Raw genomic sequence first — 13,584 nt, 5'->3', positions numbered from 1 at the left:
GAAAATTGGAGCAATTTGGGTGTAACCGTAATTCAAAATTAGGCGATGTATGATTAGAACTTGTAATGACTTTCTAGCTCTTGACAAATTTGTATTTCACGAAAGCAATAAAATGCATGTTTACTTTAAGTTTGCACTAACAATCCTTTTCAAGAAACCATCTATCCGAATTTGGCACATTAACAAAATTTAGAAACAAAGACCAAGACCCTTGATTCTAATTAATCTCAGCAACTTCCAAACACCTTATCCAAATCAGACACAAAAAAAAAAAATCTAAACATAGCTCTCCTTACAAGACTTGAACTCAAGACCTCAAGTTCAAGAGGTGTGCGCTGAACTAGTTTACCACCTATGGCTTTGTTTAGAAGGTTCCCCTATACAATATAAAAGGATTCCTTCAGAATTTTCAATATAACTTAACATTATAAAATACGAAATGAACGGGTTCCTGGGAACCCCCAAATTAGCTCTAGATCCGCCTCTGACCGTTCAACATCTCCAGAGTGCCCCAAGGGTGTCACGATGGTCTCCGACGACCGTAAGACGACGATGGTGAGTTGCAGCGATAAATCGGTTTCCAGCAACTGTCGTGCATGTCGCCTATTTTGTCAGATCGAAACTGTTGGTGGTTGATTTTGACGGCGGTTAAGTGATGGCCAAGGCAATTAAGGCTCGATCCGTAGTGCAGTTATAGATTGGGGATGGCTGGTCGATTTTCGCCGCTGCTGGCGACGACGTTTCTTCTCGCGACTCACCGTATTCAAACAACCACTCTCGAAACATCTTATGCGGAATCGATAATTTTCCCAAAAAAGTTGTGGTTTTGTAACGACGATGGTGAGAAGCCGTTGGTGTAGATGGACGGTTTGGAAAAAAAAATTGGGCGAATATCGAGGTGCCACGTCAGCTGGTTGGCAATGGCATCCAACTTCGAAAATGTTATAGAGTTAATTAATTAATTAATATGTCACTTTATTTATATCTTTTAAAATATATACTAACATTTATAAAAGAAAATATAGATATATACTTATGTTTGAACATGGGTTACTTTCAATGTTTTTAGCTTCTGTTAGTCATTGTAACCGTATGCTTTCGCGGGCAAAAATTCAAAACATCACTCGTTATATCTCCACAAACATTCTAAATTCCCCTTCAATTCAAAGTGTATATTCTTCAAATCTCAGAATCAGCAGCCTCTCTAGTCAAGGGAAAATGGACCTTGCACGCAAGCTGTTCGACGAAATGCCTAAACGAGATATTGTTTCTTGGAACTCACTCATCACGGGCTACTGGAAAAACGGGCATATGGGAGAGTCCAAGAGCCTATTCGATGCAATGCCGGAGAGAAACATAGTGTCTTGGAACTCCATGATCGCGGGTTGCATCGAATGTGGGAGCATAGATGCTGCATTTGAGTATTTTAGCCAAATGCCGGAGAGAAACATCGCGTCGTGGAATGTTATGATCGCCGGGTTTGTTCGGTTTGGAATGATCGATAATGCGTTGAAGGTGTTTGATGAAATGCCAAGGAGGAATGTGATATCTTATACCGCTATGATTGATGGGTATGGACAGATTGGGGAGGTTGATAAAGCTAGGCGGTTGTTTGAGTCAATGCCGGTTCGTAATGAAGTTTCGTGGACTGTGATGATCAGCGCGTATGTGGAGAGTAATCGGTTTGATGAGGCTAGAGAGCTCTTTGGTCGGATGCCTTGCAAGAATGTAGTTGCTGTGACCGCGATGATTACTGGTTGTTGTAAGGAGGGAAAGATGGAAGATGCTAGAGTGTTGTTTGAGCAAATCCGACACAAAGATGATGTTTCGTATAATGCTATGATAACAGGTATGCTATTGTGCGTAAGAGTGAATTCTAGGGTTGTTCAAATTTCAAAAAGCTCGCGGCTTGAGACTTGCTTGAAAAAAGCTTGCGCAAAGTTGGCTGTTTGTAAACGAGTTGAGCCCGAGCCAAGGTAAGTTGGCTCGCTCGTTTAGTGTATAGCCTAAATTTTTATATATATAATTTAAAATACAAATTTATAACCCAAATTTAAATCTATACAATTTATAAATTCTGCATTATGGGTATGTTATAAATATTTGTTTATTTTTACTTATGTATATATCAATATGTATATAAACTTTTTAAAAATTTTGAAAAATACACGAGCTGGCTTGTGCTATTGATGAGCTGAGCTCAAGCTTCCATTTCAGCTTAGTTTGTGAACAAGCCGAGCCTGAGCCCACCCTAGCTTGGCTCATTTACAGCTAGGGATGCAAACGAGCCGAGCTGCTCGAGATCGGCTCTAGAAAGAGCTCGAAACGAGCCAAGCCAAGCTTGAGCCTAAAATAAAGCTCGTTTATTTATGAAGCCCGAGCTCGTGCCGGCATGTGAAGCTTGTCAGTCACGTTGAGCCTTATCGAGCCTTAGTGTAATATTAGTTTTTATTAATATTTAATAACATTTACCCCTTATTTATAGTTGTCTAGTAAACGAGCCAAGCCTAGCTTATTTAAACTTGTTTACGAGCCAAGCCCGAGCCTATTATTTATATCATGTTTATTTAATATATTAATTAACAGATAATAAATGAACCGAGCTGAGCTCTATCTTGAGAAACTACCAACGAGCCGAGCTCGAGCTCTCATAAGTTAATCGAGCTCAGGCTCGACTCGTTTGCATGTGGTGTTGCTTATAACAAGCATTCTTCGTTTGTATGTACGTAGGTTACGCTCAAAACGGAAGAGGTGAGGAAGCACTAAGACTACTAGTAGATATGATACGTAGTCGGTTAAGACCAGATCAATACACTCTTGTTTCGATTCTTGTTGCATGTTCCGGTCTTGCTTCACTAACAGAAGGCAAACAAACTCATGCACTTGTATTCAAACATAGGCTTGACACTCACGTTTCTGTAGCCAATGCTTTGATCACTATGTACAGCAAATGCGGGTCTCTTCCGGAGATTGAGTTGGTTTTTGAACATATTTGTGCTCCGAATATTGTTTCTTGGAACACAATCATTGCTGCTTTTGCACAGCATGGACTGTATGAGAAAGCTCTCGGTTTTTTTAAGAAGATTGAATTGCATGGAATTGAACCAGACGGGGTCACGTTTCTTAGCCTGCTGTCTGCTTGCGGTCATGCTGGTACGGATAAATTTGTTCTATGATTCTTATAGGACCTGACTCTTTTGATTTAAACTTTGAATTTATGACACAGCATGAACCTAACACGAAATTTGCGGGTTTGGGTAACGGGTTTGGAATTCGGATAAGTTTTGGGTCGAACAACGAACATATTTAGCTAAACCGGTCGTGTTCATGTCAACCGGCTAGGTTCGCGGGTTGACCTGTTTAATCAGTTTATCTATTTATTTTATTTTGATTAAAATTCCATTTTCGTCTCTAAAGTTTGGCCAGTTTTGCGACTTTGATCCAAAGGTTTGTTTTTTCGCATCTGGATCCAAAAGGTTTGAAATCTTGTCATTTTCATCTGGCTCGTTAACTCCATCCATTTTTCTCCATTAACGCAGGGGTATTTCCGTCTTTTTGTCAACTTAAGGGTATTTTCGTCTTTTTTGAATCTTTGTACATTATACTAAATGATTGTACATAAAGTGAAAAAGACCAGATTACCCTTTAAGTTAACAAAAAAGATGAAAATACCCCTGCCTTAACGGAGAAAAATAGATGGAGTTAACGAGCCGGATGTAAATGGCAAGATTTCAAACCTTTTGGATCCAGATGCGGAAAAACAAACCTTTGGACGAAAGTCGCAAACTGGCCAAATCTCAGGGACAAAAATGACATTTTACTCTTTATTTTTTTTAAAAAGTGTTATATATCTTTATGTAACTTGGCCAGGTATTTAATGCCAAAATAGCCAACCCGTGAACACACGAGTCATTTAGCTCCTACTTTAAAAAAGTTACATGTTAACCCATTTTGCCATCTCTACTTGTTACAATGGGCTTTATCGGTGATGCAGGTATGGTGAAGGAGAGTTTATATTGGTTTGACTCGATGAAAAACACTTACAAGGTGGCACCGAGGCGTGAGCACTACGCTTGTTTGATCGATATATTGGGTCGATCCGGTCAAGTTGAGACCGCGTATAAGATGATTCAAGAGATGCCGTTTGAAGCCGACTTGGGAGTGTGGGGTGCGCTTCTTGCAGGGTGTCGTTTTAGTTTGAATATCGAGTTAGCTGAATTAGCCGCACGGGAAATCATGAGGTTGGATCCTAAAAACTCGGGGGCTTACGTTATGTTGTCTAATATTTACGCTGCAGCTGGTTTGTGGAGAAAAGTGAGTCGAGTGAGACGTTTGATGAAGGAAAATGAAGTGAAGAAGCAAACGGCGTTTAGTTGGATGGAGATCGACAACACGGTGCAGTATTTTGTGGGAGGAGATGTATCGCATATAGCTATTGATGAGATTCACACTGTTATTGTACAACTTTACTCACAGATGAAAGCCATGGAGTATATTACTTAGTTTAGCAACACAACATATGTTATATGTATAGATACTAAGCTTTTAGTTTATGTTTTTAAACTTTAACTAAATGTGTCATATGACACTTGGTACAAGCCACAAGTGGATTGCAAGTCATCACACTTTAATTTAAATTCAACACCTTTAAACCAGTATGCTTCTAAAGAATATAGGTTAGTAGTCCCGGTTACGTAGAGTAAAGCCATAGGTCGAAACCTTAGAATGTTGATTTGGCAGTGGATGCTCAAGACATGTCTTTGGATCACAAATTGTGATAACTTCGAAGGTAAAAAAGCGGGAATGTGACCATAAATGTATCGTAAATCATAATCTCATGAGCATAATGTGGCACGCCAGATGTTTGATGATCGCACCTACTCGAATTGTGTTGAACCTTTCGGGTTTACCAACTACTCATGTGTATTCTTTGGAATATGCCTCAACAATTAAGAATAGGTGTACAACACAAGTACTCGAAACTTTCTGTTGTTTTCTTGATGAGTTCATGGCAGGACAAAACCAGTGACCCATGTCAATAAGCGAGACAAAATGGTTGGTCCTCAAGCAACAAAGGGTGCCCCACAGGGCCTCGGTTGACGACTCCGTAACGATAAGCCAACTATGCAATGATATTCATGAGGTTACATTTAGAAAAAAAAAATAGAGAAGTCATTTATGGCCCTTCTATAAAAGCGAAATGACAAAAAGATGGTTATGTTCTAGATATGAAGACTAATAATATGACACAAGTTTCAATATTTGAATTTCTCTTTGGTTATACACTGGTTTTGGTTGATGGTACTAAAGGTTGACATAGGTTATGTTCCTAAGGGTCAAAAGTGAAACCGCAGAAGCTGTTAAATTCATCAAAACATGGCTTGTGAAACCATGGAGTAGTTGAAAGAAGAACTATGACTATAACTAGAAAGGCTAGGACCATGGCTTTGTGGTCTTAGTTTGATGCCTTCCTTTTGGGCCGAAGCAATCAACACCGCATGTTTCACAAGGAATATGTCCCGTTATAGCGAAAAGACAACAAAAGCGATCGTTTGATCAATATATTCATTAAAATGCCAAAGTAACAAATTACAAATAAGTGGCAGGTAAACAGGCAACAAGCTGCGCCGCAACCCTCTTTTGAAATGCAAAACGAAGTGCATCATGAGTTGCTGTTAGACCACCCGTAGTGGGGCGTGATTTTTAAAAAAAATTGAAAAATAACGCCCCAAAACGCCCCCATCCCCATTACATGGGGCGTTTTAAGGCGTGTTTTTTGAAAAAAAAATGGGTTTCGCGTTATAATTAAAACGCTATGTTGATATTTGCCAAACCAATCAGTGATGAGCATGTTCTGACAAGTATTGAGAACCCCACCTTTGCATGTGTGGAAAGATTGACTACCCAATCACCATTTGCCTTTTTTTTGCATGTGTCCAAAGTCTGACAACTTTCCATCAATTTGCTTTTTTTTTTTTTAATGATTGGAAGGGGGCGTGATTTTAGGCATTATTCCCACTACACCACTTTTGTTATAATGCCCCATCGCTGACTAGGACGCCACGTGTCGGATAATGCCCCATGGTGGGGGCATTATAACACATTACCACTACACATGGTCTTATAGGGAGGGGGGGGGGGGATCCGGACCCAAAGGCATACAATGGGTCAGTCTAGTTTTTTTTTAAATTACACTGGGTGAATTTGGGTGAGGAAATTTAGTTCAGGGGTCAAATTGGGTTATTTAAAAAATAAAAGGTTTTATCTACGGGTCAAACAGGTTTGAGAAAACTCAAACGGGTCAGTTAGGGTTGAACAACTGGGTTATCTTCTTCAATCTTAACTTCATCGAGGCATTAAGAAACCCTAGAGAAACAGCTACGACACTCGATCAAGAAACCATTCTTCGCGTTCTTCCTCTTCAATCCTGCTCGATTAAGGTTCTTTTTCTCTTCGATTCTGCTCGATTTTTATTTTGCCCATCGATTTTTCTTTGTTCAGTTTCGTATGGCTACATGATTTTAGTTTGCTCGATTTCGTATGGCTACCAATCGATCTGTTCTTGCTGCAATAGACATCATTATGATTTTAATGTTTGCTCCATATGTTCTTGCTTTTGATCTCTATGATTGCAGAATTGATTTTGTTAACATATTTTTTAATTAGGGCAAAATAGACGGCCCCAAACCGCTGCTCAAACCTTAGTGTTGTTTTTTTATACAAAGTGTCACACGTATTCAAAATTCGTAGCTAATGTTAAACCTAGAATGATTGTCAACAAATATATTATAGAAATCGAATACAGGATAAACATAAAATTATAGAAGATTCTATGTGTCTTTAGTAATTTGTTATATTGAATCGATCATCGTAATTAACTCCAACGATATTGTTGCTTTATCTTCAAGAACTTCAGTAGAAACTCTTGCTTCAGTATTGATCTACAACCTAAGTAGCACTGGAACGGGTACGGGATCGGGGTACGGGAACGAGGAACGGCAAAACTCAAAATTCCAAGATACGGGTACGGCAATAAAAAATATAAAAAAATAAAAATACATTAAACAAATTCCAAAAATACTACATCTTTCAAAGGTAATTAATTATCAATAATCAAATCATTTTAAAATTATGGTTCATCTAGTGAGAGATCGGCACTCGATAGAGAATTAGAGATGATGAGACTTGAGAGTTTAGAGATTAGAGAAGCCGAATATGATAGGTCTATTTATTTAATGGCCGGTTGTGGAATTTGAAAGGGTAAAAACCCTAAAAATAAATGGAAACGGGCTGGATACTTCTACCAGATACGTCCCGGACATTGGAAATGTTTAGGAAACGTCCCCGACGAGTACCCATGGTGTTTCCGTCCCCGACAAGTACCCGAGACGGGTACGGCCACATAAATGGAGTCCCCGTGCTACATAGTCTACAACTCATTAGTCAATTTCAGTTGCAACGAACTTTAGTAGTTAGACATGCCTTCTATGTGGTAACATTAAGCACAATACTAGTTTCACTTTAGTACTAAAGCCATAAGTTCAATACCTAACATACTTCAATACATGTCTTCCTTCAGTATCCTAAGTTAAATACATCTCAACATTGAGTTAAACTCAGTATCACACTCCATCCTTATGTACTTCACTTAGTCTTCGGTACCTAACATATTCAATACCTTATAATCTACAGCACCTTCATACTTCAGTGTTAGCTCAAATTAGTAATGCCAAACTTCAATACTAATAACTAAAACCTAGTACTTAGTTTTGCAATCATCAATTATAAACATATCCCAATAGAAAACTTTATTTTTCTGCTTTGTGGTGTTAATATGCGTAATTTACTTATCCACTTCAATGTATTATTCTTTCTCAGCCTTTCCTTATATTTCATTCTCATGATGGGTGTTTTAACTTCTTTCTTACTCTCGAACATCCTTTTTTACACGTAAACCGGTACCAAAAACGGGGAAAGTGGGTATCGGTAACGAATATACCTGGTACGGTTCGGTACCGGTACCTGATACCAAATGCTCATCCCTACTCTCTAGCGCGAACCCGGTTAAGACAACGTATGCTAAACCTCCCGACATTCGCGAATAATTCACACTTAAAAAATGATAATTTATAAACAAAATTATAGATCAAATAAAAAAATAATAATTAGAAGTTAAATAGTGTAGTGTACAAAGTTAAACCATATGAACCCTCGATTGTCTATTGAACCCTAAGGGGCTGTTTGTTTTTTAAAAAGAGCTTCCTGACTTCTTATGTCTGCACCACACAGACCACACACAGACCTTTGGGTCTGAAGACTACTTGTTTTCTCGAATACCTTTTATTCTTTCGGGGCACTCATGTCTTCAAACCTTTCTCATTTTTTTCCTTTTTGCCCAGCGACAAACACACTCCTTCTCCTTCTCACCCCCAAAAAAAACCCTAGTTCCTCCCCTGCTCGCTGCTGTTACCCCCAAAAGAAACCCGTCACTGCTGTTGTTTTTCATCAAACCATCGCTGCCCTCTTCTCATTTCAAGGTATGTTTTTCAACAAACCATCGCTGCTGTTTAACATATCGATAGGGTTTATTGTTTGCCCGTCGCTGCTGTTTAACATATCGATAGGGTTTCAAATCGAACACAAATTGAGCCTGAAATTGTCGAAATCGTGCATCTATACGTTTCAGTGAACCCTAATTTGTTGTTGATTTTGGTTTTTTTGACCTGCTGTTTGTGCATCTATACGTTTCAGTAGAGTTGATTTTGGTTTTTTGACCTGCTGTTTGTTGATTTTGGTTTATTGACCTGTTGTTTGTGCATCTAGGTATAATGGATGATATTTTGTGGAATGTATGCAGATGCATATGCATATGCATACGAAGATTCGATATAATAAGAACATCTATGTATATGTGTCCTGAACTTGTACCTGATGCTTTTATGCTTGTTAGTTATTAGAAACCAAAGTATTTATAACATCTACAGTATCTGCGGGTGTATCTGCGATATGTATCATGAAATGACTTAAAACTTACATGCTTAAAGACCTGTTAAAAAACAAACAGTCTTCTTCTGGCAGACTGAAGAGGTTTGGTCCATCTCTTCTGCTGCAGATGTCTGCAGATGTGGTCCGCAGACTGCAGACATTTTACCTCATGATTATTGATTACTCAACTGTCTATTTCCAATAACATACCTGTATGGTGGAGCACTAGGAAATTCTATAAACAACAAACCAAATCATGGACTTAAGTGAACATCAGCCAACAATTTATTTGACTTCAAATTCATTACTTACTAGTTACTACTTGGTTTCTTGTTTTTTATATTATTATTTTTTTTATTTTATTTCTTCATATTTTTATATATACATATATATTTTACTTCTTAATTTTTTATATTTTTAAAAATTTTATATTCTTTCTAACAGAATTTACCCGACAATTTGTTTGATTTTGTAGAAACAATGGTAGTTAATCAGTGTCTGAGTCCGAGTGTCAGTTCTGGTTCAAACTTTCTGGTATACCATGATCATTAATTAATGAAAAATCAGATTGAGTCGCTCATGCTTCTTTTGAGGTCAAAGTTAAAGCACATGAGTTACTGAATTTTATGTTTATCTGTGACTTAACAATAGCTTCTGTTTCTGTTTGATTGCAGGCGTGAAAAATAAACCTACCAAAACAATGGGAGCTAAGAAAGGTGGAAAAGAAGATGCGGTAGAGGACATGCCACATGTTCCTTTAAAAGCCATTTTATTGGCCGATAGTTTCACCACAAAGTTCCGTCCGATCACCCTCGAATGTCCAAAAGTACTTCTACCAATAGTCAACACTCCTATGATTGACTACACATTAGCCTGGCTTGAATCCGCAAACGTTGAAGAAGTTTTCGTCTTTTGCTGTTCTCATTCAAAACAAATAATCGACTATCTCGACAAGTCAAAGTGGGTCAACCAACCAAATTTCTCCGTCTCAACAATCGAATCCCACAACTGCATCAGTGCTGGTGACGCCTTACGTTTCATTTACGACAAAAACGTGATCAACGGCGATTTTGTACTCATCAGCGGTGATACAGTCAGCAACATGATACTTACAGAAGCACTTCAAGAACACAAAGAAAGACGACAAAAGGACAGCAATGCTGTAATGACAATGGTGATCAAACAATCAAAACCGTCTCAAATCACCCGTCAAACACGTTTAGGAACCGATGAGTTATTCATGGCAATCGACCCCGCTACGAAACAGTTGTTATATTACGATGATAAGTCCGATGATCAGAAAGGAACGTTAACTCTCGATAAAGCATTTCTCGCTGAAAACCCTTCAATTTCCGTCCACAACGATAAACAAGATTGTTATATTGACATTTGCTCCCCTGAAGTCCTTAGCTTATTCACCGACAACTTCGATTACCAGCATTTACGCCGTCATTTCGTTAAAGGTTTGCTTGTTGATGATATAATGGGTTTCAAAATCTTCACTCATGAAATCCATTCGGATTACGCTGCTAGAATCGATAATTTCCGAAGCTACGATTCAATAAGTAAAGACATAATTCAAAGATGGACGTACCCGTTCGTGCCAGACGTCCAGTTTTCATTGAACAATCCAACAAACCTCGAAAGACACGGGATTTATCGGGCCTCGGAGATATTACAATCTCGTTCGGCTGAAATCGGTCCGTTTACGTATATCGGGAAAGGAAGTAGTATCGGTGGTAAAACGGTAATTTCAAATTCGGTTATTGGGGACGGTTGTAAAATCGGGAGTAATGTGTTGATCGACGGTTGTTATATATGGAATAACGTTACGATAGAAGATGGATGCAATCTAAAGCAAGCGATATTATGTGACGGGGTTGTTATGAAATCTGGGTCGGTTCTTGAACCGGGGGTAGTTTTGTCTTTCAACGTTGTTGTCGGACAGGAATTCGTGGTCCCCGCGTATTCCAAAGTTTCTTTACTCCCGCAGCCCGTGACGCAAGACAGTGATGAGGAACTTGAATACGCTGATAATAACAGCGGAATCATACACACAATCGATACGCTCGAGAACGGGAATTCGCGTACGGAATGGGAATCGTCTGAGGTCGGCATCGGTGGGCGAGGTTTCATTTGGTCAATGAGCGAAGTTGACCATGAAGAAGAATGGCGGCATTCGGTTGCACCGATACCTGAAACAAAACTAATCGAGCTTACGCAAATGGTTTTCGATAATCTTGAACTCAACATTCAAGACGACATCGTTTTGGCGGTTCCCGGTGAGCAGGAATCAGGTAACGAATCTGACGATGATAATATCGACGATTCTCTACAGATTTTCGAAAAAGAGATTGAAGCGACGTTTTTGAGGGCTGTTCATGAAAAAGTCAAAGACGACCATATAATCCTGGAAGTCAACTCGCTTCGGTTATCATACAACTTGGCTCTTGAGGATTGTGCTAGCGCGTTATTTTATTCCATGATGAAATTAGCACTTGATACCACGCATACCTCACCTGCAAGTCTGGTTAAAAACGCTAATGATGTGATGTCGCGATACGGGAAGCTGTTAAAACCGTATCTTCAAAGTGTAGATGGTGAAATAGAGGTTATATTGAAATTTGAAGAAATGTGTTCGGAGAGTGCGAAAGAGTTTGCCGCTGTGTTTGTGCAGATTTTGCATATGTTGTACGATAAAGACATTATTCAAGAAGAAGCTATTCTTAATTGGGCTGAAGAAAAAGAAGGTGCCGATGAATCGGATAAAGTTTTCGTTAAACAATCAGAGAAGTTTATTCAGTGGTTGAATGAAGCATCTGAAGAAGAAGATTGAGGTTAGGTTATTATTGTTTTAATTTAGCATTTTATTCTATTATCTTTATAATATTTCTTATTGTTCGTGCAGAAACTGGTTTCGTAACATGGAAAAAAGGGTTGCAAAACAGTTGCTCAACCAGTGAGTTGTTATTTTTAAATTTTTGTTAAAACCTATGTTCTGCATACAATTTGGTTTGTTTCATGTTGTTTTAAACATAGTTCAGATTTTGGTAGTTTATTGCTCTTGTTAGTCAACGCGTAGAGGGTATGTGATACGCGTTTCGGAAGTAAGGTTCTTGTCCAGATAAGTGCGTCTCAGGACATCACATGGTGCTCTTTGAGATGATCTGCGACTGTGTGCTTTTTTTCCGTCTTTATTGATTAGAGGTTCGTGGGTCAGTTTTGAGCGTAAACTGAACCAAAATCAAAAGTTCATACAATGATGTTATAATTTATTCAATACTTTATGGAACTTTTGTATATCGGTTCCCCCTCTCTTCACCCAAACCGGTTTTAGGCACACTGGTTTCAACCCGACCCAAAAAGAACTTTGTTTAAATACCGGTTTTGGGTAATAGTTTATGTCTCAAACCGGTTTCAACCAAAACTGGTTTATGATCCAAGTCGTCGGTTTCTCCTCAAACTGGTTTTGACCAAAGTTGACCAAACCAATTTGATTTACGACCCGAACTGGTTTGGCAAAAACACCCGATTTGTCGACTTCTACCTTTAACTAAAACAAAGTCAAAGCCTTTAGTTTTTGACTTAGAAATTCTTAAGTTACTAATTTTGCTAGTTGGAAATAATTTATCCTATTTAGTTCGAGTATAGTATTTTTGTCAAAAAAAAAAAACTTCATGGCTGATGTACGATTGATTACAACGAAAGTTAAAATACGTTATATGTAAAGTTAAAATATGTTATGACGTGTGTGTAACCATTACAACGGTATTATAATGTTTTAGGTCTGGAGTGAATTGCAAGTTTTGTCCTTTATCTTTAGGCCATTTTGCAAGTTTTGTCCTTTATGTTTAAATTTGACGAGTTTTGTCCTTTATGTTTGAAAATCAAGCATGTTTTACCCTTTGGGGCAAAACGTGCTTGATTTTTAAGGACAAAACGTGCTTGATTTTTTAAACATAAAGGACAAAACGTGCTTGATTTTTAAACATAAAGGACAAAACGTGCTTGATTTTAAATGCCCAAAGGGTAAAACGTGTTTGATTTTTAAACATAAAGGACAAAACTCGTCAAATTTAAACATAAAGGACAAAACTTGCAAAATGGCTTAAAGATAAAGGACAAAACTTGCAATTCACTCTTTAGGTCTGATTATGAAGAAATGTAGAAACTATAAAATCTAACTATCAAGTTGTAAATATGTTTTAAGCTCATATAGCCCTCTGCCCCTCTGAATGAAAAGTTGAGGTCTCTGAGTTGTGTTCAGATACTTCTGAGTGTATTCTTATATTTAGATTTCTTTGATACTTTTATCTTAGGAATTACAAAATAAGAAGTTGGGATATAGCAATTTCTTAACAATCCCCCTCTTTGAGTATCGAAAGAAAAATATAGCATTTTAGTCTAGACAAGAGTTTGTTTACATAGAAAAACTAATGAAGTGAAAGGTTAGTATGCATGCTCAATGTTGTCACAAGTGTTTCATCAGAATTTGAGTAGAAGGTACTTAAGAGACTTTGTAAAGCATTTTTTTTTTATCAAGGTGCTTTACCTCTCCTATGGTCTTGTATGTTGAGATGGAACCACTATAGAGTTGTA

The 13,584-nt window shown here is 38.1% G+C and overlaps 2 protein-coding genes across 3 annotated transcripts; both read left to right on the top strand.

Annotated features, from left to right (window-relative positions):
* Positions 1–281: 281 nt before the first annotated feature.
* LOC110910679 (pentatricopeptide repeat-containing protein At1g09410, mitochondrial) lies at positions 282–4,598 on the top strand. Its single transcript, XM_022155284.2, has 3 exons — positions 282–1,849; positions 2,731–3,153; positions 3,995–4,598. The coding sequence occupies exons 1-3, from the start codon at positions 1,036–1,038 to the stop codon at positions 4,501–4,503; spliced, it is 1,746 nt and encodes a 581-aa protein (XP_022010976.1). The 5' UTR covers positions 282–1,035; the 3' UTR covers positions 4,504–4,598.
* Positions 4,599–6,285: 1,687 nt separating this feature from the next.
* On the top strand, positions 6,286–12,267 carry LOC110910678 (translation initiation factor eIF-2B subunit epsilon). Of its 2 annotated transcripts, XM_022155283.2 has the most exons (4): positions 6,286–6,440; positions 8,400–8,537; positions 9,660–11,822; positions 11,894–12,267. In XM_022155283.2, the coding sequence occupies exon 3, from the start codon at positions 9,686–9,688 to the stop codon at positions 11,819–11,821; it is 2,136 nt and encodes a 711-aa protein (XP_022010975.1). In that variant the 5' UTR covers positions 6,286–6,440; positions 8,400–8,537; positions 9,660–9,685; the 3' UTR covers position 11,822; positions 11,894–12,267. The 2 variants fall into 2 exon arrangements, with proteins under 2 accessions (XP_022010975.1, XP_022010973.1); XM_022155281.2 differs by lacking the exon at positions 8,400–8,537.
* Positions 12,268–13,584: the final 1,317 nt, after the last annotated feature.

This window comes from Helianthus annuus, chromosome 15, assembly GCF_002127325.2.
Source record: "Helianthus annuus cultivar XRQ/B chromosome 15, HanXRQr2.0-SUNRISE, whole genome shotgun sequence".
Lineage (NCBI taxonomy): Eukaryota > Viridiplantae > Streptophyta > Magnoliopsida > Asterales > Asteraceae > Helianthus > Helianthus annuus.
This window is presented reverse-complemented; position numbering and strand designations above follow the sequence as displayed.